The sequence below is a fragment of the Hippoglossus stenolepis genome, chromosome 10 (genome assembly GCF_022539355.2).
Source record: "Hippoglossus stenolepis isolate QCI-W04-F060 chromosome 10, HSTE1.2, whole genome shotgun sequence".
Lineage (NCBI taxonomy): Eukaryota > Metazoa > Chordata > Actinopteri > Pleuronectiformes > Pleuronectidae > Hippoglossus > Hippoglossus stenolepis.
The window spans coordinates 9804551-9828879 of NC_061492.1; the positions used below are offsets into that span (position 1 = coordinate 9804551).

Consider the following 24329-nt stretch of genomic DNA (forward strand, 5'->3'; position numbering starts at 1 on the left):
AAAGTGGTTGGGGCTAAAAACAATTCTCATCAATGGGAAAACCCTACTTTTCCATAGGCGATTTTACAATTTTTAAAACAAAATAAGGCACTGTTGTGTCCTAATTAGAGAAGGAGTGGGACATAAGGTTTTGGTTCAATTTTATTAAATAAATACAAGCAAGAAGAGTAAAAATCTCAGATTCAAACGTTAGTTAAAAACTGAGCTGCACAGCCTGTAACCATTTCCCTGAGATAGCAGAGCAACATATACAACATTTTTACAGCAGTCACCTGCACGTTACATCACACATAGCACACACACACACAGTAAAATGTAAGTACTTTTCCAGAGCCAAGTAGCTTATCAAATGATTTATGGCTTTGATATTATTTTTGACATAAAATTTAGTTCTGAGGCAGCTCATTTTGTGATGATGAAAAACAAAGTTTTATGAAACACAATACATCACTACCTGAAAACACCCTGCTGTTCCCCTACCTTGTGGTCAAATAATCAACTAAAAGTTACATAAACTGAGCGGCTTAAACTGGAAAATGCTCATTTTATAATTTACACAGGAGCATATGTACAGTATGTCTTAATCTATCAGCCTGCGGACAGTGCTTTCTGCCTTCAGTCTGCTTCGACCTTCATCTCTTGGGATTAATGATGGAGGCTTTATTTTGGAATAAATGAGCACAAATCTTAATAGAATAATACCTGATATGTTTTTGTCAAATATGTGCCAACAGACAAGTATATGTACAAAGTAGAAATAATCCTGCATCGTCCACAAAGCCAGTTCCTAATATGCAGTCGATGGAGAAACTTAAGTCTTATCCCACAAAAATAAACAGCAGGTTCTTCTGCACTCCAGAGCAACATGTGGCTTCGGTTCATACGTGGAGCCTGTACTCCTCTGTATGTGAGCACTGAACTGTGCTGTCATCATTTTATAGAGTAAAAAAGGGTTGGAAAAAAACTCTTGGAAGAGTAGATAAACTTAACTACAGTCAATGACCAGGGGATTATTCCTCCTCGGGGAACTTGAATTTGGCGTAGACGATGAGCATGACTATGGACATGAAGACGCACAATGAGCCAATCACGAGGTAGGCAATACCCAGGAACTCGTTCTTGCCACCCATCCAGGACACGTTGCTGAACACCACCGTCTTTCTGCCACCAAAAGTCAGAACAGGATAATCTGAGGGAAAAGATGTTAAGGAAATGCACCAAGAAGGGAAATACAAAGGATTACAGAAAACGATTAGCTCACTGATGAGCATTAAAAACATGAAAACATGAATCATAAGACTGATTTTGCACATTTTAGCATATTTACTACAAATCATACCCAACTGCTGTTTTTCTGATCACCTATTAAAAATATGGCAACAACTCCTCATTAAAATGTCTATTTTAGTTTTTACTGGTAACTCGTAATGGATCGTGATTATTCATTGCTGCACTTTCTGTCATCTGTCAAGTAATGGTGGTGAAGACAACATCTCCCATGATCCCCCACTGCCTCACAAAATCATCACACACTGCAGTACGCATTGTATGTTTAACTTACATCAATTACCAAACTTTGACTATCAATTAGCAGTCTGAAAACTTTCTATATTGCTTGCACTGGTAATGATCTGCACAAACATACATGAGTTGTAGTTACACACTTTAAACGTGGGGACACCGTGCTATGTTCCTTTAAGTCAAATAAAAGACTTTAAGAACTTTACATAGGCCTTGCCAAGGGAATCTATCGTGAAAACAATTTGTCTCTCATTTACTTATGTCAGAAGATTTGCCTGTTTTGTTCCTTCTGCATCATTGTGTTGACTCTGCTCAGTTAAAAACAGAACCACACCTCGACTGGTAAAACAAGCTCGACCAAACTGCTGTGGCTGTAATCTGACACAGAACAGGAGGCCATTTCAAGGCCTGACCTCTTTTAGTTGATATGAAGGTCTGTAAATCCTAAAATATCACCTGAGGATTTGGTTTGTTGTGTAGATTTATGTACTATTTTAAACCAATGTTCTTCTTCATGGTCTCCCCATGTAATGGTATCAGTGTGTCTAACAATCAGACAAATACTGTGACAGTAATGTGTGTGGATTATTCATCAATCATCCCTTGCATGCACAACCTATAAGACTAAAGTGGATTTGGTCCCCCCTCTTTTATCCAAGATGCTGATCAAGATCAAGATCAATTAATTATTTTTAAAACATGGTTTTACGTATAATTAGCATCACTCAAGTTAAAAGAGATAGATGTTTTGGGTACAACTCACAGCTGCTGAAAGATCTTACATAAGAAGAATATTAAATGTATGAATTCTTTGTTACAGAATGAGCCTCAATATGTTGAAAATCATGTGTTTTGATTTTTGATGGTGGCGTTTAGTAGTTGAATTAAGCCTGGACCATTTTTTAAATGGAAAAGAATTCAATTGGTTCCCATATGAATGAAAAATATAAGTCATATTCTTTATGCTCAGGATTCAAACAAACTACACTAACATACATGCTTATACCTCCCAGCACTGCCATTCAACTCACAACTGCACCTGTAACATGTAAGGATACTGTAGGCAATTTCAAGAGAGTAGTTCCCGACTGGCAGTCCCTTTGCGTAGTCGCCCTCTGTGATACGTCGATACAGCTTCCTGAAATTTGGCAGGGCTGCCGCCCTCATCCACACCAGGAAGTCCTGGTTGATGAAGCCATTGTTGGCAGGGTCAGTGGGGTCCAGCTCGTAAGCAGGCTTGGGCCAAAACGGGGGTTTCACAGTACCTGAAAGTCAAACTTTGAGTCAGCTATCATGATTTCTAAATGTAACATTAATTACAATGCGAGTTACAATGTGAAGTTTCCTCTTGACGGCCCTGGAGCCCATTATTTACTATAGAAAGCTAAATTACTGCTTTTGTACACAATACTCCAATTCAGCTCTGCTAACACCTTATAAACATTCACTGAATTACTCCATCACAGACAGTGAACTCCAGTAAACTGAACAAGTTACTACCGTTGAAGGCGTCTTTCAGAGGGTTCACCGAGGGGTTTCTGTATTTGACGTTGTAATCCGTCCACCAAGCGATCCCCTTTCCATCCAGGGTCACCGGCTTTTTTGTCCCTTTGACAATCTGATACAGCTTGAAGGTGTCTTTAAAACAACAAAGAAAAAAATAAAGAATTACTACTTCCTTAAGCATATACAGTTTATTCCAGTTTGATCGCAGTCATTACCTCCGTCAAGAGGGTTATGTTTTCACCCCGGTCCATTTGTTGGGACTGCACGTTTGAACCCCTTAAATTTTGATCAGGAACAGGGGGCGGATCCAGTAATTTCTTTTATCAATGTATTTAACATTGTGACATTTTTTTGTTGTTGTTGTCATTTTGCCATGAAAACAAATCCAGTACGGTGATCAGGGGACGGACATCTATACGTTTGTGAAATTCCGTGCAACCTGTTTGAATCTAAGGGAACTGTTGGGCTTTGGCCCAGGTATGCGCTCTACTGAGTGCCATTCGAGTTTTAAATGTTTTTTACTTACCATTGAACATGCTGTTTGCTACTGATCCACATGGGACAATTGGTTTCTTGTCGCTGTAAGCATATGGAGAACAGTCATCACTGGTTTCCTTCAAGAGAGATAGAAAACAGTGATTTTGTTGAGTGAATCGTCTGAGATCTATTATTTGTATGTCAGATGTGAAAGTACATCTACTGCAGCTTTCATTTCTGAACGGTTTTCTAAAAAAAATTCCACTGATAAAGACATGAACTGCACCCATATGTTTGACAAAGGTGGCGCTACAGATCATTTTCAAAAGTGAGCACATATGGATTTAGCTTTACTTCTTAGTTAAAAACAGAGCGTTGGGTGTGTGTGTGTGTTTTTCAATACCCAATTCAGTTAACTCACCTTAAAATTGCCCAGGTCTCCGGACAGCTGGGCGAGATCTTTAGACACACTGTACTTTCTGTAGTTCTGGAAGTAGTTGGACAAACCATAATAAAAGAACAAGGGGCCCTGAGGAGGAAAAGAGAATCACAAAAACACAGCCGAGGGTCAGAGACAGGAGTCTGGCTCAACTTGAAATTTAAAATATTGTTTGTGTGCAATGGGTGCAACCTCAAAGAGAGTGTCAATGGGGAAGTCCATTTTGCACACACAGTCCTTGACATCTGTGTCGGTGCACTTGAAGCATGGCGAGTTTTTATCAAACCCAGTGTAGTCGATCTGTGTGGGAAAGGACAAGAAAGGTCATTATTAATTATTGATCAGCACAACACCTTTCTCTATTGTCTGTTAGAGACACCACACCTCTATAAAACCACAAGCACATATCACTTCCCAGATAGCATACAGAGGTGGGCCAATGCAGCACTTCTTGTGGCCCGGACAAAATGTGTGTGAGCCTGAAGGGGCCCACTTGGAAAATAGCAAATGTGGCCCAAATATGCCAAAACAAATGTGGGCCATTTTTAAGCAAACTTGAGATCATTCCACACGGTAGGTGGGCCCAAACTATTTTGCTATGTGGGTTAAAAGCAGCAATAACAATACACTGAAAAAACATTTTTGCCATTGATTGAAAGTTTGTCCTCTTCCTCTTTTATCTATTGCCATTTACTCTGATGTTTGACCCTCGGTGATCACTCATACCTCCAACACCGTGATGCTCCGCGAAGTGACGAAGAGGGCGACCCCGATGCCGATGAACACCAGGCCAATGACGACAAAACCCGGGATGACGATGCCAGCAGAGAGCATGGGCTGCCATGCCGGAAGCCTCTGCTGAGTGAAGGCGGTGTTGTCAGGCCGGTTGGGTGACTCCTCCTCTTCTTTCACCATTGTCCTTCTGTTTCTGGTCATAAAGTTCATCACGTCACTTGGTTTTTACTTGTTAATAGTATGAACTTTACCTCATTTCAAGATCTTTGTATCACAGCTATGCCAAACATGAGAAACACTCCCTAATATAGACGAATGAGATTTTATCTTTCCTTGCTCTGAAGATTCCCAACTTCTTTAATCTCATTTTTGATTTAATGCGGAATGATGAATACAGCTAGAACCATTATTAGCAAAATATCATATTTAAGGGCGCATATCACACGCGTCTCGAATCCTAACAAACCAGCAACACCCAGATCAGCCAAGAGCAAAAACATCGATCACAGATCAGATTCACTTCCCCACTTTTAAACCCTCTGTTTACACGAATGGCGAATAGATCAAGAGTGAAACGTTCATATTCTCATTTTAAATCAGATTGGTAGATGTTACTCACACGCAGTGGGATCACAAATGGAGAAAAACAAAGGGAGCCGCCGACACATCGGTTGGTTTCCTGAGGTGGAGGAGACGCGACGGAGCAGATCACCTTTACCTGTGCACCCCCCTCCCCCTTCCTACCCCGTCCTCCCCTGTCCTCCCCCAGCCTGCTCCTCTCCCGGACTGACGTCACCTCGTCTGCAGCACCGATCTGAGATCAGTTTTGCTTCGTAAAACAACGAATGAAGGAAAAAAATGGGCCGGAGACGCTGAACCTCGATCAGCAATGAATGACTAATTAACCCCCCCCCCTTTTTGTTTTACTTTATATTAGAAAACAATGTCGACATGCTTTTGAAAATCGTTCTGTAACACTAGACGAGGAGAGTAACAATAAAATGGACCAATCGCAGCGACAGAATGAGATAGAAATCCCCGCCCTCCCTCGGATTGACAGTTATCTGCGACCAATCGTTTTGCCGGGTGGTGTTCGGTAACGTTTCCTCATCCACCAATCACCACAGAGTTCATCGAGAAGGCGGGGTCCTGCTGCTGTGCCGTCTTTGTGTTGACATCTTCAGGGGATCGAGAGGTAATTTGTAATATTTATATATAATCTATTCTATCTTTTGTTCGCTAAAACAGTTGTTATCAATGTAGGAAAGTTACCCAACAGCTACAGAGTCTAATCTATTGAATATTTGTCTTTGCAAGCGAACCCGGCGCTTTCCTTTTCTCCAGGTCGCACCTGCTACTGTGTCACAGTTGGTGCTAGCTAGTCTATTGTTAGCGGCGCTAGCTAACGTAGCATGGTCTCGTAAGAAACATTTGAAAGGAGATATTTGTAGAAGCGACTCAGATCCACGTTTGCAGCACCGCGTATGTTACGGTTGTGTTAAAGCACCGTGTTAGTGTGTGGAGATGAGCTACATGCACGAGGCTGTTAGGAACAAACCGCTAGCTAGCGCAAAGCGTATGGTTGTAGCTTTAGCATGTTGCTGCTAGCGTTGTAGTCAATTAGCTAGTTGACGTTACTACATCTGGTTAAGATGGAAATGAAAGAAATGTTAATAGTATGTGTAAAATACAAGTTCCTGAATAAACATTCCGCCATTGTGTGTTTTCTCAAGCTTCCCCTTTGGCTAACTTGAGAAGCTATTAATTGAATGAGCCACAGTGAAGTATGTGTCATCAGATGATTCACTGGATATTTCTCAATGTGTGTCTGCGTTGAACTTCATTGGCTGCAAAGTCAATAACAGGCCGACGTGTCTGTTCGGCTGCTCCTGTTAGTAACTGTATTTCTGGTTGTGTCTTCATCTCTTAGTGTTTGAATGGATATTACCAGGTGCACGGAGAAATGGGTGAAACAAGAAAAGGTTACTGTCCCAAAGAGTCCTCATTCCATTAATACCATGACATTCATGCACAGTTGATATGATTTTCAGCATCCAGTGACACAGACGGGACATTTTTGGGGCGGTGCGGTTTGACGAAGAGGTTTTCATGCTCGTGATAGTTGTTGTTAATGTTTTAATCTGGTCTGTTGTAAACGATTTTTTGTATACACACTTGTGTTATTTAGTGGTCTTGACCCAAAGTGGACAACACATACATTTTTTTTCTTAGATATTTTTTTCCCAACACACACAACCCACACTTCATCATTCTCATCTGATGTTTAGCAAAATTCTTTTACCACTATTTTGAGCATTGAAATTTCAGCCATTTCATTTACAAGTTATTGTAACTTGGGCTTGTGTGTGTTAATTTTCCAAGGGTTTCATCTCCTCATTTCTCTTTCCCACCTGTGCAGGAGAGGCCTCCACAATCCTCCATAATGCTGTCTAGCAAGAAGTCAGATGCTGGCTCCTCTTCCTCCTCCTCTTCATCCTCTGCTGGTGCAGCAGCAGGGGGTGAAAGGGCTCCAATGTCGGATGCCCAGACTAGTACTTCAACCTCAGCTGCAGGAGCTATGGATGTAAAAAAGAAGGAGAGGTCATCCCCTAGTGGGGAAACTGGAGGAGCCCCTTTGCCCCACCAGGCAGGCCCTGGGGGGGCAGATCCGGACTCAGCTGAAGTCCGCAGGACAAGTCGACGGAAGCGAGCGAAAGTAAGCATCATATGAGTTTCGATGCTTCGTGTTCAAATAAATTTGGCACTGGTAGAAGTCACTTTGTTCATAATTTTAACTTTTAAGTCCAATATTACTCTGTATCTCTACACAGTGTTCAATCAGCACTGGTTGTCTGCAAGTTGACCAGATAGTCAAATATTTCAAGTTGCGATACTGATTTAGTTATTGGACGTCTGAATCTTAAATTAACAGAGAAACAAGCTGAGCAAACAGACCCTCTCAAAGCCTCAACTTCTGTCCTCGGATTTTTAATGTGTTATTCAGTGTTTTTACAGGTTTGAATCAACAGGTCCATTTGTTCTGGAGGGGTGGAGACCTCTCGAGCAATACGGGTCTCAGTAAAAGCCTCCAGAGCAATGAACAGTGAAGGACTCCCATTGTATCCACCAGTGGAAAACCCAGTCTTAAGTCACAGGTTCTCACATCCATGTGTGTCTTAGTTCAAGTTAGAAACAGTAATAATTTGTCATAGTTTGTGCAACATGACATTTTTTTCTTTCCTCCAGAAAGGTATTGGTGAGTTTAAATTGAAACGGGAGAACCCCAACGGTTCATTCACCGCAACGCAGGTTTTAATGATGCTTTTATTGTGCCTACCGTTGCAGGTGGAATACCGTGAGATGGACGAAAGTCTCGCCAATCTGTCGGAAGACGAATATTACTCTGAGGAGGAGAGAAACGCCAAGGCAGAGAAGGAGAGGAAGCAAGTGATCCCTCCTCCACCTCCACCAGTAGAGGAAGAGAATGAGAGTGAACCAGAGGAACCCTCTGGTGAGTCTGAAAACATAGGTAACACATCACTGCAGCGAAATCAGGTTGATATCTTTAAAGTGGAAAGATGCTTAAAATATGTGATTTTAAAAAGCCCTGTATAAAAGTGATATAAAGCAGTTTTTGAATATGTACCCTGTATCTAATTGGTTTTAAATTAACCCATTATGACTCCCATAATAGAGATATATTGCATATATTGCATTACTGTTAGGTGTAGAAGGAGCTGCTTTCCAGAGTCGCCATCCTCACGACCGCATGACATCCCAGGAGGCCGCCTGCTTCCCTGACATCATCAGTGGTCCCCAGCAGACTCAGAAGGTCTTCCTCTACATCCGCAACCGCACAGTAAGTGCCAATATAAACACAACATATTGTGATCAAAGACCACAGGCGACAAGATAATATTTAAAAACATATTTGTATAGTATCTTAATTCCTATCGACCTCATTCAGCTCCAACTGTGGCTGGACAACCCTAAGATCCAGCTGACCTTTGAGGCCACAGCACAGCAGCTTGAAGCTCCATACAACAGTGAGAGATTAAATTCAACCTTATCATCCCTTTGGTTTGTCTATAATTTGATTCCCTAATTGTAGTCGCATGTAAGTGGAGATTTAATGTACTTGTGTCTTTTTAGGTGATGCCGTGCTGGTTCACAGGATACACAGTTACCTGGAAAGGCATGGTCTCATCAACTTTGGCATTTACAAGAGGGTCAAGCCTTTACCTAGTGAGTTCACTCTATTCATTGCACTGGTAAAACAACAGTAGCCATTTGTCAAATAAATGCCATTTTGGTTGGAAACCCGAAAATATCTCTGATTTCCTCCCCTAATGTGTGTAGAACTTGACCTTGGGATGGTCAGTGGTGTACAGATAACTAATTAATGCACCTTATGCTTGTTGTTGCAGCTAAGAAGACTGGGAAGGTTATAGTAATTGGTGGTGGTGTGTCCGGCCTCGCTGCAGCCAGGCAGCTGCAGAGCTTTGGGATGGATGTTACAGTATTAGAGGCCAGGGTAAGTCTGTTATTTCAGTTATATTTGGTATTTTGTCACATTTCTGTTAGTCAGCTCTTAGCACAGATCATTTGAGGGTTGTAAAGCATGTACGGTGTTGTGAAACCGTGCCTCCACCTACCCTCTGTTTAGTATGGTATAAATGTTCCTTTTCTAAGAGTTAATTTCATATCTAATCAACTGAGTTTAACTAACCTTGCTTTTTATAATTTTAAAACTGCCACAAGTGTACAATGTTAGTATATATTGACTTAATTTTTTTTTTACAGGACCGTGTTGGAGGCAGAGTGGCCACGTTTAGGAAGGGAAACTATGTTGCTGATCTGGGAGCAATGGTGGTGACGGGCCTGGGTATGAATCCAATTCTTTCTTTTAATGTGAACACTCAAGTCAAAGTATCCTATAAATGTTAAGTATCCAGTTAGTTGCATTTTATTCCACATGAATACTACATCAGTTGATCTGTAGAAGTATAAGCTAAGTGCAGGATACAAGTGATTATTCTGTGTCATTTTTGGTTTCGATTGAGAACATTGCACTTTATTCACTGCATTAACAGCCAGATAATGGTCTTTTCTTATAGAGAATCTGCTGTTACTTCAATGTTCCTGTAGAGGGTGGTATTGCTCATGTATATGCTATGTCGCCTTCAATTTTGTGTGTTTGCTTGTCCAGGAGGGAATCCCATGGCAGTGATCAGCAAGCAGGTTAACATGGAGCTGGCCAAGATCAAGCAGAAGTGTCCACTGTATGAAGCCAATGGCCAGGCTGTGAGTATAATGAAATAACCTTCATGAGTAAACTGAGTTGCCTCTGGTCCATTATCCTGCCACAGCCAGGCTCCTTGGGGTATTCTCACATTTAACAAGTAGAATCCTGAGATACCTTATGGGTAATTAAATATTTACAGGAGTTGTAAAAAAAAAAAAAAGGCTCCACTTTCGGTTGATTTGTCGTTTTGTAACAATCCCAGGTTTTCTCATGAGGCTAAGAAATAACTTCACAGCTTGATAAATGGCAAAAGGCTAATGGCAGCAGAGGCGTGCATGGGATTGTGCAAGTGCTTCGGCAGCAGATGCTTGAAGAAACACGCGCTTGCTTCAGTCGCACCAACATTTTGAAGATCTCTTACAAACAGCATAGTAATAAGCATCCATCAGGGAAGTGTAGCCACATCTGCATTAGATACACACTATGTATCCCGATTACATTTATCAAACAAGGACCTCGTGTTGTTTACTTCCTTCAACAGGAGATGTTTATGTGTGTGCATGACTTTCCTCAGTGCTCTTGTATCTGGGTTTGCAGCTGCTCTCCGAGTGTGTTGTGGCCCCCGAGGCAGGAATCTGGCTTTCTATGATCCACTAAAACACAATGAGCAGTGGATGCATTTAACTGCTTACCATCGCGTGTCAGCAACACCAGCTCCTGTTCTTTCAGAGCAGAGCAGAGCAGAAAACGGATACAGCCTAATGTCCTCTAATTGGAGCCCCCCCACCCCCCCACCCCCGGCCTCCGTCCGTCAAGTGGCAGCAATAGTAGTAGGATGTTTAGGTTCATGTTCAGGGCATGTCCATTGAAGTAGAGACTCAACCAGTGGGACTCTTGAAACATCCACATCATGTGTAACTGGTTTCCTCCCCCTGCAGGAAAGGGCAGATTAAATGTACATGTTTTACTTTTGTGCAAACCTGTATGAGGTTAAAGTTGTGTTTACTTAATATTCTCTCTCTCTTTCTCTCCTCCCCTCCCCTGTTGTCTTCTCAACCTCTCCCATGTTCATCTTTTGGTGAACTACTAAAGGGGGAACGGTGCACAAGTGTATGTATTGGTTTATTTACATAATATATTCCTTACCTAACTTTGAATCCCTTTCAAGTTCCATTCATTATGATTTGACTCCATGTAAACTCACCATTTCACATTCATGAGCAGCCCAATGCTAATCTTTCTAATAAGAAGATGTAGTTTCCTTTTGAAAATGTTGGAGGGTAGATTTGTGTAAAAGTCTAACAAGACATTTCCGTCATAAATAGCACAATGTCCGGCTCTGTTTGAACTGTTGCTATGTTAGCATGGTGTCCATATTCAATGAAGCATGTTTTGAGTCTGTTACTGCATGTTCATCAAGACATGTAAATGTGTTTCTTTGGGGCAATGACTATCATTCATGCCTTTTCTGCTTTTATATAGTAAATCAATCAGTAACTTAAATGACTTAAAGTTTAAATAATGAGTTACAAGTTGATTTTGTAAAGTTAAAATGCAATCAAGGCAAAACATGAAAACGTTTTTAAAAATTAGTCAAAATGTGCCTTTATTTGTAGTTATTCATGTTTGGTTTTTTTTTAGCTTTATAGAAGATTCAGTCACTACTGTTTTAGTGTGACTTACAGCCAATTGTCCTTGTTGTCCAATCGTGTGTCCAGGTGCCAAAAGAAAAAGATGAGATGGTCGAGCAAGAGTTCAACCGACTGCTGGAGGCCACCTCCTACCTCAGCCACCAACTGGACTTCAACTTCCTCAACAACAAACCTGTTTCTCTGGGACAGGCCCTGGAGGTGGTCATACAGTGAGTAGGAAGTACACTGCACAAGCGTTCACATAAAGAAAAGATGTATAGAAATACACACAAACACTATTTCTTGTGTGTCTGTGTGTGCAGGCTGCAGGAGAAACACGTAAAAGACGAGCAAATCGAACACTGGAAGAAGATTGTAAAGACTCAGGAAGATCTCAGGGATCTTCTCAACAAGGTGAGACTAAGTTGTTTTTGTGACAGAGGAAGCCCTAAACATCTTTCAGACTGCTGTGCCACTTTTGAATTTACTTAACTTGCTAATCAAGCTGTCAAGACAATGACATTAATTATCATTTTATACTTTCTAGGTCGAAAAATGTGTATTTTAAAACTTCTCATGTTTGAATGAAAAATAGTTAAGTAAAGAATTCTAACTCAACAAGTTATTTATCCCTCTTTCACTGTCTTCTTCTTCAAGATGGTGTCGGCTAAGGAACGGGTGAAGGAGCTCCATCAGCAGTATAAAGAAGCCAGTGAAGTCAAACCACCCAGAGACATCACGGCGGAGTTCCTAGTGAAGAGCAAACACCGGGACCTCACCTCGCTCTGCAAAGTGAGTTCAACCGCTGTTTCAGAAAAAGAAAGAAACGTAGAAAGAAGAGTGACGTAGAACAAAGTTACGATTAAAAACCGATCTCCCTACAGAAAGTTTCAAGCTGCAGTTATCTAGATTGTTTGTTGTCCAGAACAGATTCCTATGTGACACTTTCATGACTTCTTTAGATGTCTTGGAACGGGCAGGAATCAGATTGCACGACTTAAAATAATCTTGCTACTGCAGTTAAGTTTTAAGAAGCTAACTGTTCCCACCTGCGTTTTTGTGGTGTGGTGGATAACGTATTGTCTCTGTCATTTACTTTGGTTTGAACCCCTTTGAAGCTCTATTCGATTTTCTAGGTTGATGATTAGCTGTATCAAAAGGTCCACCACTAAAATCTGAAGGACTGAAACACTCAAGAAATACAAAGATCAAGTATTAGTACGCTGAGGAAGTTCGAGCATGTAAAAGGGATGTTTAATGGACTGCGAGGTCAGGGCGCTGTGCAGAGATCCAATGCCGTGCGATCTAAGTAAACAAGACGGCCTGTGTTTAAGTGGTTTAATGCCTTGGTGGGATGTATTATTACGGCGAGTGCTGCTGTTTTATTTTTGGTGCGGACAAATCACCTCCACTGCTGCGATGTGTATATTTTAGTAGGAGGTTTTAGTTGGTTTAAACACAGCTGGTGTCTCGAGCTGGATTCGTCTGCAACTCATCCGCTGTCTGAGAAACCACTTCAAGGCTTTGAATCACGGTCTGACTGTCTGTATGTCTGCGGAGGCAAACGCACACATTTTCAGCATTACATTAAAGAGAGTGTGTGTGTGTGTGTGTGTGTGTGTGTACATGACATGCATGACTACACCATATAACAAGATTTTAAGGGTAATAAGGCGACGGCTGTAGCAGGCATAGATCAGATGTTATAGACTAGACTGAGTGTAGCTTGGTGCCTGGCGTGGTAGGTGGTATGGCCCGACTCTGCTTCGCTGTCATAGTTGATTCTGTTGTGGTGAACTGATGAATAGGTGGAGTCGGCCCTTTCTGTCAGGACTGCTTGTCCTTTCCGCATGACCTGAAACCCTCTGGGTGTGCACCTTGTACACACACACGTATGCCATGCACACTCTCACCTAGTTCAAATGTGACTCATGGACTCGAAGAGCTGGTTATATCTTCATATATTTAGAACTTAAAAGTCTAAAGAGATAACCAGCTCTTCGAGTCTATGAGCCAAAAGTAAAGCAGTATTGTTTTTTAAAATCTTTAATATGTCTTTCTGCCTCGTCTGTGTAGGAATACGATGAGTTGGTGGAGATGCAGGCTAAAATGGAGGAGAAGCTGCAGGAGCTGGAGGCCAATCCACCGAGGTAACTCATCCTGTGGAAGTTTCAGCACAATCTCTTTTAACTGCAACCAAAACAAAGAACGGAGGAGCTCCGATTACCAGACGCACAGAGGGCGTGTCCATTCATTCTCTGCCCAGGGTGGCGTTATTCCACTGTATCTTTACACAGAAAATATATTAATCTTGTGTAAAAACCTTTGAATGGTTACAAAACACACTTGTTATTATGCTGCAGCCTGTAGCAGCACATGCACACCCTGTCACAATGTTCCTATTTTAAAGGTGTTATTACGTTGGGAGCAGATTTTCTCACTTGTGCATGAGTAAACCTGTTTCAATGATGTCAACGTTCAACACCGTGTCTCTTTTCCCCCCCTTTGTTTCCCACAGTGATGTTTACCTGTCGTCCAGGGATCGGCAGATCCTTGACTGGCACTTTGCCAACCTGGAGTTTGCCAACGCTACACCCCTCTCCACCCTCTCTCTCAAGCACTGGGATCAGGTATGTACATGCACCCATTCAGAAATGTCATAACCGTGCAGTCCCGACAATGGACCTGTGAAGCAAAGACACTTGATCCTCTTATATTCTCATGTGTGTGATGTGTTTCACTAGTTTGATTATGGGATGTTCCTGCTGTGCTGCTTCATTACATTAGGAAGTTAATGCTGCTGGAATGATATATTTTTCCTTGATCCACAGGATGATGACTTTGAGTTCACCGGCAGCCACCTGACAGTGAGGAACGGCTACTCGTGTGTCCCCGTGGCCCTGGCCGAGGGCTTGGACATCAAACTGAACACAGCAGTGCGGCAGGTCCGGTACACAGCATCTGGTATGTGTTCACAACTGTGATTGTGTGTTTTCTTTTACAGATTTCAGACTTGAAATATGCAGTGTGTTTGACATGTTTTTCATCTGTTTGACCTCCAGGCTGTGAGGTGATAGCAGTCAACACTCGCTCCACGACCCAGACCTTCATCTACAAGTGCGACGCTGTTCTGTGCACCCTGCCCCTTGGAGTGTTGAAGCAGCAGCCCCCCGCTGTGCAGTTTGTTCCCCCGCTGCCTGAGTGGAAAACATCTGCCATACAGAGGATGGGCTTCGGCAACCTCAACAAGGTTGGGCTCCTCAACAGGCTAAGTGCCAATATGGTGCTTAAGGCTTTATTAGAACAGGCCTCCTTCATTCCCTCCTAAGCAAACTACTGGATCACATACACATTTTAGTGCGTTTTAGTGTTAACAGTAGAGATTTGAATCATAAACCCTCAATCACTACAGGATAGCATTTCTCCCCTGTCGAGTCAGCATGTGAAAAAAGTGAATCAGGTTGTAAATCGTGCAGTGGGTCCTCAGTGTGTTTTCCTGAGGGACTCCTCCTGCTGCTGTTTCTGCTGCAGTGTCCTTACGCTGGCCATCTGACCTTCAGCTTCTAGAGAGGCTCCTGCAGCCAAAACACAATGAGCTCAGCATTCAGAATCTGTTCAGTCATTTTACTTGCAGGTATACGTGTACGTTTCTTTTGGGCTTTTCCAATCGGCACCTTCTGTATTCAACTTGTTCGCTCCCTCCACTTGACTGTCGAATCTTCTTTGATAAAGTGTACAGTTGATAGCGTACAGCTTGGAGAACAAGGATTCCCCTCTTGATTCCCTCTTGGTTCTTTGCTCAGATGAAGAATTAGAGTTCGAGGCTGTTGCGTGCAAGCGGTCGATGCTTTTTGCCAGCGTGTCGGTAATCCGATCAGAGTGCTCATTCTGCATCGCTCCTGACCCACCAGCTCTCTCTCCCTCTGTAGCCGAGCATCATCTGCAGCAGAGCAGTTTATCTCCTAATTCTGCTGCAGCACAGACAGCACCGCATGATTATGCAATCTGAGCTGCTAGCAAACTTTATTACCAGCAGGGGGAGCTCTACCATTCACGCAGCAATGACTGGTGTTGCAGTCAATGTGCTGAATGTGAGTTGAGTTCTTGCCTCAAATATACAGTTTGATTGTTGTGTGACGGTTTTGGTTTCTGTGTTCCTCCCCCTCCTTCAGGTGGTGTTGTGTTTTGACCGTGTGTTCTGGGACCCGAGCGTCAACCTGTTCGGTCACGTCGGCTCCACCACAGCAAGTCGGGGCGAACTCTTCCTCTTCTGGAACCTTTACAAAGGTTATTTCAGTCACACTATTTGATTTGGATTATCCATGATTCTCAACTGTGCAGCACTTTCTTGAAAAGTATTACCGTCCATGTCTGCCCTTTATTTATCTAAGCTAATAAATAAAACAACAGTGTCTGAAACAGAGTGTTACATTTCCCCCGTCAGCCCCGATCCTACTCGCTCTGATGGCTGGCGAGGCCGCGGGCATCATGGAGAACATCAGTGATGACGTCATTGTCGGACGCTGCCTGGCCATTCTCAAAGGAATATTTGGAAGCAGCGCTGTGCCGCAGGTCTGTACATCCGTCTGTAAATCTCTCTGTTTGTCTGTATGTGGCTCGCATATATGGAACATGTTTGTCCATCTAGAACATTATTGTCCATTCATCTTTCACTTCTACCACCAAACTGTTTACTTCTGTCCAAAATCCTGGCAGTTTTGATCCAGTGCAGCTTCATTTTGTTTGTTGTTTACAGAGAAATAGGGCTGAATCTCAACCATTTGCGTTTTTCTCCGGTTTTTCCAGTACTTAAAGTGGAATGTCAGCTTAGTTCCTGAAGCGAGACCCCTGTAACCAGCACAGTGTGACAGCAAGCACATGTGAAAGGCCCTCGCTAGTGTAGTCGCATCCAAACCACCCGTCATTATAAATCATTTGCTTATGGTTTCAAATTGGATAAAATCATATGCATGAAGGCCAGATTTGGAGCCCGTCGCCATCCAGCTGTTTACAGGTTCTTCTTAATACCATCATGGAAACTCCCAACAAGTATGTGTTGTTGTTTGTCGCCATGGCAGCCGAAGGAGACTGTGGTCACTCGTTGGCGTGCCGACCCCTGGGCGCGAGGCTCCTACTCGTACGTTGCGGCAGGTTCCTCGGGTAACGACTACGACCTGATGGCACAACCCATCACACCGGGGCCGGCCATACCTGGAGCCTCACAGGTAAACAAACAGAGAGCTGGTGTTGGTGCTGGTCGGAGCGTCATGTTTATGTTTGGGTGAGAATGACAGTGTTTGTGTGTGAGAATGAGGAAGAGGAGGCCTCCCAGCTCGCCCGCAATATTCAACCAAACCAAACCAGAGCATTTTATTCCCGATGCAGTTGTTTTCTTGGCTCTTTTCATGTTGGCGTGCTGATTAATGTGAACAAGTCATATTTATGTGTTGACTGATGACTTCTGGCAGTTCGTTACCACAACCCCCTCCGTCTCTCGTTCTCTCCAGGCTCCCATTTTCCCTTTTTATTATGTTGAGACAATCCAACATCCCTCTCAGTGTGGTTTTTCTTTTTCCCCCTTCTCAGCCCGTCCCCCGTCTGTTCTTCGCCGGCGAGCACACCATCAGGAATTACCCGGCCACGGTTCACGGCGCCCTCCTCAGCGGGCTCCGGGAGGCCGGACGCATCGCAGACCAGTTCCTCGGTGCCATGTACACGCTTCCCCGACAGGCCACTCCGGCAGCCGCCAGCAACCCTCCGCAGGCTCAGCCCACCCCCAGCGTCTGAAATGGATCCTGCCGCCTCGGGACTGTTTGTGAAAATAAAAGATAAAGGTTTACCCATAAACTGTCGGATGTGAAAGATCTTGAAAGTCGAGGAAACAACTTTGCCTCTTTGCCTTCTGACTGAAATAACGACACTCCTACAGTTAATTTCCAGCTTGTATGTATAACGCGGAAATGAGATTCTTTCACTGGACCATTTCAATTCCTCAGACTGGTGATAATACATTCAGTTGACCTACATGTAACTAACAGAGGCAGATGTATCCCACTACAGAGACTGGGCTGTGAATAAATCTCAGTTTTTATTACACTCTGATGTAATAATCCATCTGAAACTCTTAAAAGTGAAGCATGGCATTACTTTCAGTCCTCAGAGTGTTTGTGATCCCATGTTAGAGTGCGCTTGCAGGAAGCAGCGTCTATTTATGTACCCCTGTCTGAACGTTTAAAGAATGTCTGGAAAGTATTTTACTACAACTTAAACCCAGATATTGTACAAGTTATAAATGACCAGTTCAGTAGCACTGTGTCCATCCTCTAAAACCTAAGCAAAATACATTCTTTCCAGGGGCCTTGTCTTGGTCGTCTTTTGCCATGAACCGTAGCTCGTACATTTGATTTCTGTCATTTAGGTTGCAGAGTAGAGAGGAAATAGTTTGTATTGAAAGCTAAAATATTGTTTATGTTTAAAGAATATTTGTGAATGTTACTTTTTGTTTTCTTATTTTGCCGTAGTATTTTATTATGGTTGTCATCACACTTTTATATTGTCAACTGTTTTTGTTATTAAAAGAAGAGAGAAATTTCAGCTTGAAGTCAGTGTGTTTTGTTTCTGGAAGAATTTTCAAGTACGTAAAGTTTCTTTAATGCAGCTTTTCTAGAAACAAAAATCCAAAAAGTTCACTGTGGCCTCACAAAATGTGTTTTAGCCTCTTGAACAAATCTCAAGTCGGCCTTTGGTGAATTTCTTCAAATGTAACCAGGTGTCACTTGGACTTTAAGGTGGAATAGATTTCAGAGGACAAAGGTCACAGGGATCTGTTGGAAAAAAAACGTATGTAGACTGAAACAGCAGCGCTGGGCACAAGCACACAACCGCAGGATGGTAATTTGAGTTATACTTGTGTACAAAACTATCATGGCTGCTGCTCTGACCCTTCACTGACCCTCCTTGATTTCAGGTCTGGCTGCTTCCCAGTGTCTGTGGTACTGCGTGAGGGGGGGTGGTAGACGAGGGTCCCTGGCAGCGACTCCTTCATAGTGGGGGATCCGATGAATGATTGAAGGGGGAAGGGGGGGCGGGGGATTAAAATGGTCAACCATGAGCTATGGGTTGTGTTCCAGGGCTCCGTGCCCCTCTGTGTTTCCATGCGCTCTCCAGCGTCACAGGCCCCGTTTTCCCCCGGAGCTGCGGTTATTATTATCGTGACCAGAGGAGATGTTTGATGTAACAACAGTAATTTGAGCCGGGGTTTTGGACGGCAGCACTCGGGTATTTTCACCTCCCTGGTAAACCATCGGCTCAGTGCAGCGTGTGGAGCTGTTGACTGGTGAGGTTCTTTTTCAGAAAGGCCTCCAGCCCACATCAACTGATGACTTTACAGACGCGGGACGTGGGATGGGGAGGGTTGTAAAGTGAAGCGGCGGCAGCGTGCCCCAGCACATCTCATGTGATTCACAGGTGTGGGGTGGAATGTGCACAGGTCCGCAGGTACAAACACCTCCCACGCGCTGCGATGTGTATTTAGGTAAACATCCATCCTAATCAGATGCACCGTGAATCCACAAATTATACATCACTGTACAACTAGACTCGGCAGAGCACGTACCTCCGCCAGGGCCCAGCAGTCGCCTTAAATTGAATCAAGCTGAGATTTAACACACTCAAGAGATTTCAGTCCTGTAAATTTGCCAGATCCATGAATTATTCCCTGGGAAAATGGTGTAAATGTCTCACAATGTTAAAGAAAGTGAAAATAAAACCTGTTTCGGATCTGCAGCAATATTTCAGTTGTTCTCTGACACATACGCATCCTCCCACCAAGTTCCCTGGTAGTTTGTTGTTTTTGTGCAATCATGGTCACAAACAAACTGTTAACACATTTCGTTGAAGTGAATCATTTCTCTAAATGATTAAAAACCACATCACTGAGCAGGTTCCTCCTCTGCACTTATTTAAAGCTTTATCTCTGACCTCAGGCACCCTCTGGCTGCTCTCACACATTCAACATATTAGTCAGTTTTCACCTGTCGTAGGCAGTGAAACCTCCTCCTCTTCCTCCCTCTCACTCCTCCATCCTCCTCCTGCAGTGCTGCTGACTCATTTCTCTGGTTGACTTCACAGCACATATTCAGGTCAGGCAGCAGCGGCACCGCGGCTCAGGGGTACCAGGGTCCACACAGGCACCAGTGTGTCAGGGCAGCAGCTTCCTGCATGTGAACTCAGGGCAGATTAAACAGCACAAGAGCAGGGGGACGCTGTTAACCCGTGAAGACCGTCACCAGCGAGAGGCCATTCCTCTCTTGTGGTTCATGGACAGAGACGATGGGACGATGGCACCACTCCTCAGACCCTCAGAAGCCAAACATTTGGTGACTTTTTTAAGTAATCAATAATGTGAGGGGAACTGGTTCAATCATCCAATCAGGGTGGAAAGGTAACATAAGACGACACCTCCTGTGTTTTCAGCATCATCTTTAGTTTTCTTTATTAATCTGAGTCTGTGTTATTCTCATATAAAACAAAATATACAGCAGGCACAGTTAGTAGACAGAATCTTGACAAGAACTTTTTTTTTAAAGAACTTCACTATATTTAAAAGAAAGTAAGTACTTTCACTCTAGTAGAAAAGTCAATGTGGTACTTTTACTTTCACTTGAGAACATGTTTGTCTTGTTGATTTGTACTTTTACTTGAGTAAAATGTTTCCTCCACCACTGGTTCCCAGTTCATTTTGGTCCAACGAATGTTTTAACCTTATTGGTAGAACATTTCAGTGTTAATGTTGCATCAGGAATCCAACTCTCCTTTTATTTGTAGTTTTCTAAAAGCCTTTATTGTTTCAAAATGAATTGTCAATAAAATAGTTGATAAGTGTAAGTGTGGAAAATAGCCTGAATGCAATGCAGGTAAGGACCGAGACTCATTTAACTCCCTACGTGAGCATTTCAATCTTTTGCTCTTAGTCTGCATCTAGAAATCAAAACCCTTCAGCTCAGCTCAACACGTTCAGACTCGTGAGGAAACTTCTTACCTGAGATGAACTGACGGACGAGAAAGGAACCAGTCTGGTTATTTTCACGTGAGGTTTATCAGACTGGCTTGTGCAGATTATCTGCAGGAGCAGAAGTTCTGTCGCACACAAGGTGAGGAGCAGCGAGGTGAAACCGTTTAAGAGGAAAGCTGCGTGTGCTGACTCCGCATTCCACAGCAGCTTGTGGTTTTCCTCTTTGTACCTGAACAATTTGCCTCATTTGTCTGCCTGCTTATTTCGCATACAGTCAGCTGTTGTTCCATTTCTCTCTTACACACACACTCACACACTCACACACTCACACACTCACACACTCACACACTCACACACTCCACCTCAAAATAAAAAAACTTGCTGAGCTTGTTCTGCAAAATGTATAAAAAGACACAGCTTCACCGACACAGGTTCCGACACGGAGGCGTGTTACAAACAGGTTGGTTTTTTATTTTTATTGGAATACATATGGTCTGCTGTACAGTTGGCAGCTTCGAGAGACCTACATGCAGAGTGCGCCAGCCACAGTAAGGTTAAAACATGCACAATGTATTAAGTCTAAAAACAGGAAAAAAAAAAAAAAAGATGAAGAAAAGAACAGCCTCCCCGACAACAACACAGTCCATCTGGCATCGCCGACACGCTGAGAGAAGCATTAACAAATCATATGTGACATACGTGTGTGTGTGTGTTTGACACCTCTGTCTGTCGGCCTCCTTCTTCTGCACGTACATTTATACACATTAAAAACGGTTGATTGTACAGGCCTCAAATTCCTCAGTCTGTGCATGTGTGTGTGAGAGATCCAGTTATACACGTCGTCTTGTCATTCCTATTAGATTACTCCTATTAGATTATTTATGTGTGTTTATATATATACACGTGAGTGAGTGAGTGAGTGTGTGTGTGTGTGTGAGTGTGTGGGGCCTGCATGTGTCTTTCTTTGGCAGCACGTACAAACATACAGCACAGACCGTGTACAAACCCTGAATTTATGAGCGAGGGAGAACAGAGCAGCGAAGAGGCCGGACCAATGAATGGCCCCCGATTAAAAAAAAAAGAAACACACACACACATGGTGAAGCACTCAGCACTGCGGACCTGTTCAGCTCTGATAAAACGCACATAGCTTCTCTCTTCAATGGCTATGACACAAACCTGGCTTCTCTCCTTCTCTCCCTCTCTCTCTCTCTCTCTCTCTCTCTCTCTCCCCCTCCCTCTATTTTAAATGGTCTCATCCCGTGGCGTCTCGTCGTGAGAAACATTAAAACAACAAAAACACAAAATGCAGGAAGAAGAAGAAGAACTCTCCAGGAGTGTAATAACAACGAGGAAGACAAAAAAAAAATACCATTCTTAAAATCAAGATGGACAAATACTTAATATATTTCAATAATAAGGCCCACTTTACAAAAGTACGAGATTTTCCTTAAATAAAATCTATCCGATATAGCTTCCAAAATAAGACATCTTTTGTTTAACAAAGAAATTAAAACATACATAAGCAGAAAACAACAACAAAAAAAACCCCTCAAATTGAATATTTCCCCTTTTATTTCAGTATTTTAGAAACACGCCGGCACCGTCTCTCACTGTAAACTGGGAATACTGTGGAATGATTTTGGCACTACGTTAGAAGGCGGAGATGCAGGCCATACCTCAACAAATATGATTCCATAATCGATTGCACGCCAATTTCCTTTTTCTTTAAGCCGCGAGATGATTCTTAAATCCTCTTGTAATCTGGCTGGTGCAAAAAACACATACCTGCCCGGTACGCCCAGCTCCTGAAAACAGATTTTAAATCCCGGGACACAGAGGAGGAAGCTTTTTGACAAAAGGGGGACTAAAGGGGGCATTAGTCGTTTGAGGTCTTAAAGTTAAGTGCTGGTTAAGTGCAGATTACAGCCTACGCCACCCAACGACACCATGACCCCGGCTTCACAATGGAGGCCTTTGAGGGAAACGGGCCTGTTTCGCTGCCCGGGAGCCATTTCTGCCGAGGCCACTCCAATCTCCACTAAGTACATTCTAGTCTACTTTACAAAAGGGAAAAAACAATGACTTGTAAATAACGGATGTTTATACAAACACCAGCGGAGCTTTAGAGGGTTTCTGTTAAGTCTGTCTCTGGTATTTCAGCCGGCGAGGAGAGAGCGGCCTCCTTCCTCTCCGCTGCCTAACCACCTCCTCCAAACCACATCCTCCGCAGCCGTGTCCGAAATACTCTGCTACTACTTCTGATTCTCTGATTCAACAAATGGTTTTTGAAACTGCCGTCATTCAGGGGTCAGAGCGACAGACGAACTCTGACACAGCACCCAGCTGCTTCTTTACAGCGCCACAAAAGCCTCACAAGTCTCGAGACCTGTAAAGTCTTCACTCGAGTCCCAGAGGACCAGTCAGTGGATTCCACCACGTCAACACGGGCTCTCGCCGCTGGAAGCAGCCACCAGCGACTGGTGGGTGGATTCCGGGGGAGTCCAGCTCGGTCAGTCGGGTTTGCAGTGGCGTTCATGTTCTTTCGGGCCTTGTGAGGAGGAAAGGCGTAGCGCGTAGCAGAGGATAGAGTTTCAACTTTGCCCTTTTAAAAAGCCCCACTTTCTTTGAAGCCCCCCAACAAGTCATAAAACCTTCAGGTTCCGACAGCTGGCCTTTACAGAGGACCCCCCCGACTCCAGTGCTCTCCAGTGGGAGGAGGGAGAAAGAAAGACAAGAGAGGTAGAAGAATGAAGGGAAGTTACAGAGACACAGAAATGGTGGAGGCTGCGCGGTTCGGATGTGACAGGGATGGATGAAACTGTTTGCGTCCGCATGGTGAAGAGTGATTTATCGGCTGGAGGGAAGGAAAGTGACACCAGATCATTTCTGGAGGCGTCGGGGGCAGGATGAGGGTCGACGGGGGCGTCGGTGTGAGAAGTTGCATTACCCAGCTGCCATGTACAGTAACACTAACCCACGGTGATGTCAGCCATGAAGATAAATCTAAAAAAAACCTAACAAACACATGTGCAGCTTACGACACACACACACGCGCGTTCACGTCGGGCTTTGAACAGGAGCGCTGGCGGACATATTAATAACAACACACGCCGACGGGCCACCACGTGCATCTCTGGCAGAGCCGGACATGCGATACCCTCGTCCGCTTGAATTATCCCTGAAGTGCACATCACCGCCGAGCCGCGTCCTCTTCCTCCCTCCTGTATTTAGACGCCCTGAGCCAAGACGGAGAGACGGGATTAGAGGCAGCCCTGACCTCTGACCTTTCAGCTACCCAGGGAGCTGCCCATCACTATCCTGTGACAGGCTGCTGGCCTTCAATAAAACGGTACCCCCCCGCCCCGTGAACAAAATGGCACATATCACTGCTGTTCGAGGGAAAATGAGATTCCAAAGAAGATGGAGAGAAACAGAGAAGGAAGAGAGGAAGGGGAGATTTGGAGTCTCTGGATATAGTAAAAGGAAAATTGGAAGAGAGATCGAGGGGGAAGAGCTGGCAATTCCTCGTGGTAAATGAGAAGAGTGGAAGTAGAAACAATAACAGAGAGCGCACAGAAGGACTATATGATCATCACGTCTTGGCATGAGCACCGAGAGCTCTGAACAGTGTGTCTGGTCTGGTTCTGCTCCATCATAAAGCCAGAGGAAGAGGCCACATGGCAGCCGACTGACAAATCTAGAGGATGTAGCTTTTTGGGGCCGTTGCGGTCTGTTTCTTTCGAATGGGACTTTAAAAGT

At 43.6% G+C, this 24329-nt stretch overlaps 2 protein-coding genes across 7 annotated transcripts; one reads left to right on the forward strand and one right to left on the reverse strand.

Moving 5' to 3' along the window:
- Positions 1-128: 128 nt before the first annotated feature.
- On the reverse strand, positions 129-5429 carry tmem30b (transmembrane protein 30B). Of its 2 annotated transcripts, none has more exons than XM_035169001.2 (8): positions 5298-5429; positions 4670-4865; positions 4136-4243; positions 3926-4033; positions 3554-3641; positions 3022-3159; positions 2580-2786; positions 129-1189 (listed from the first exon to the last, which is right to left on the reverse strand). In XM_035169001.2, the coding sequence occupies exons 2-8, from the start codon at positions 4856-4858 to the stop codon at positions 1011-1013; spliced, it is 1017 nt and encodes a 338-aa protein (XP_035024892.1). In that variant the 5' UTR covers positions 4859-4865; positions 5298-5429; the 3' UTR covers positions 129-1010. The 2 variants fall into 2 exon arrangements, with proteins under 2 accessions (XP_035024892.1, XP_035024893.1); XM_035169002.2 differs by having other exon boundaries at positions 4670-4871; positions 5298-5417.
- Positions 5430-5785: 356 nt separating this feature from the next.
- On the forward strand, positions 5786-18148 carry kdm1a (lysine (K)-specific demethylase 1a). 5 transcript variants are annotated; one of them, XM_035168293.2, is made up of 22 exons: positions 5786-5873; positions 6609-6660; positions 7098-7394; positions 8021-8207; positions 8404-8537; positions 8646-8724; positions 8831-8923; positions 9106-9212; positions 9482-9563; positions 9888-9982; positions 11016-11033; positions 11642-11784; positions 11878-11968; positions 12212-12346; positions 13631-13704; positions 14073-14184; positions 14386-14518; positions 14617-14804; positions 15727-15841; positions 15999-16126; positions 16633-16779; positions 17141-18148. In XM_035168293.2, the coding sequence occupies exons 2-22, from the start codon at positions 6616-6618 to the stop codon at positions 17339-17341; spliced, it is 2604 nt and encodes an 867-aa protein (XP_035024184.1). In that variant the 5' UTR covers positions 5786-5873; positions 6609-6615; the 3' UTR covers positions 17342-18148. The 5 variants fall into 5 exon arrangements, with proteins under 5 accessions (XP_035024184.1, XP_035024185.1, XP_035024186.1 ...); XM_035168294.2 differs by having other exon boundaries at positions 8410-8537; XM_035168295.2 differs by having other exon boundaries at positions 8021-8189.
- Positions 18149-24329: the final 6181 nt, after the last annotated feature.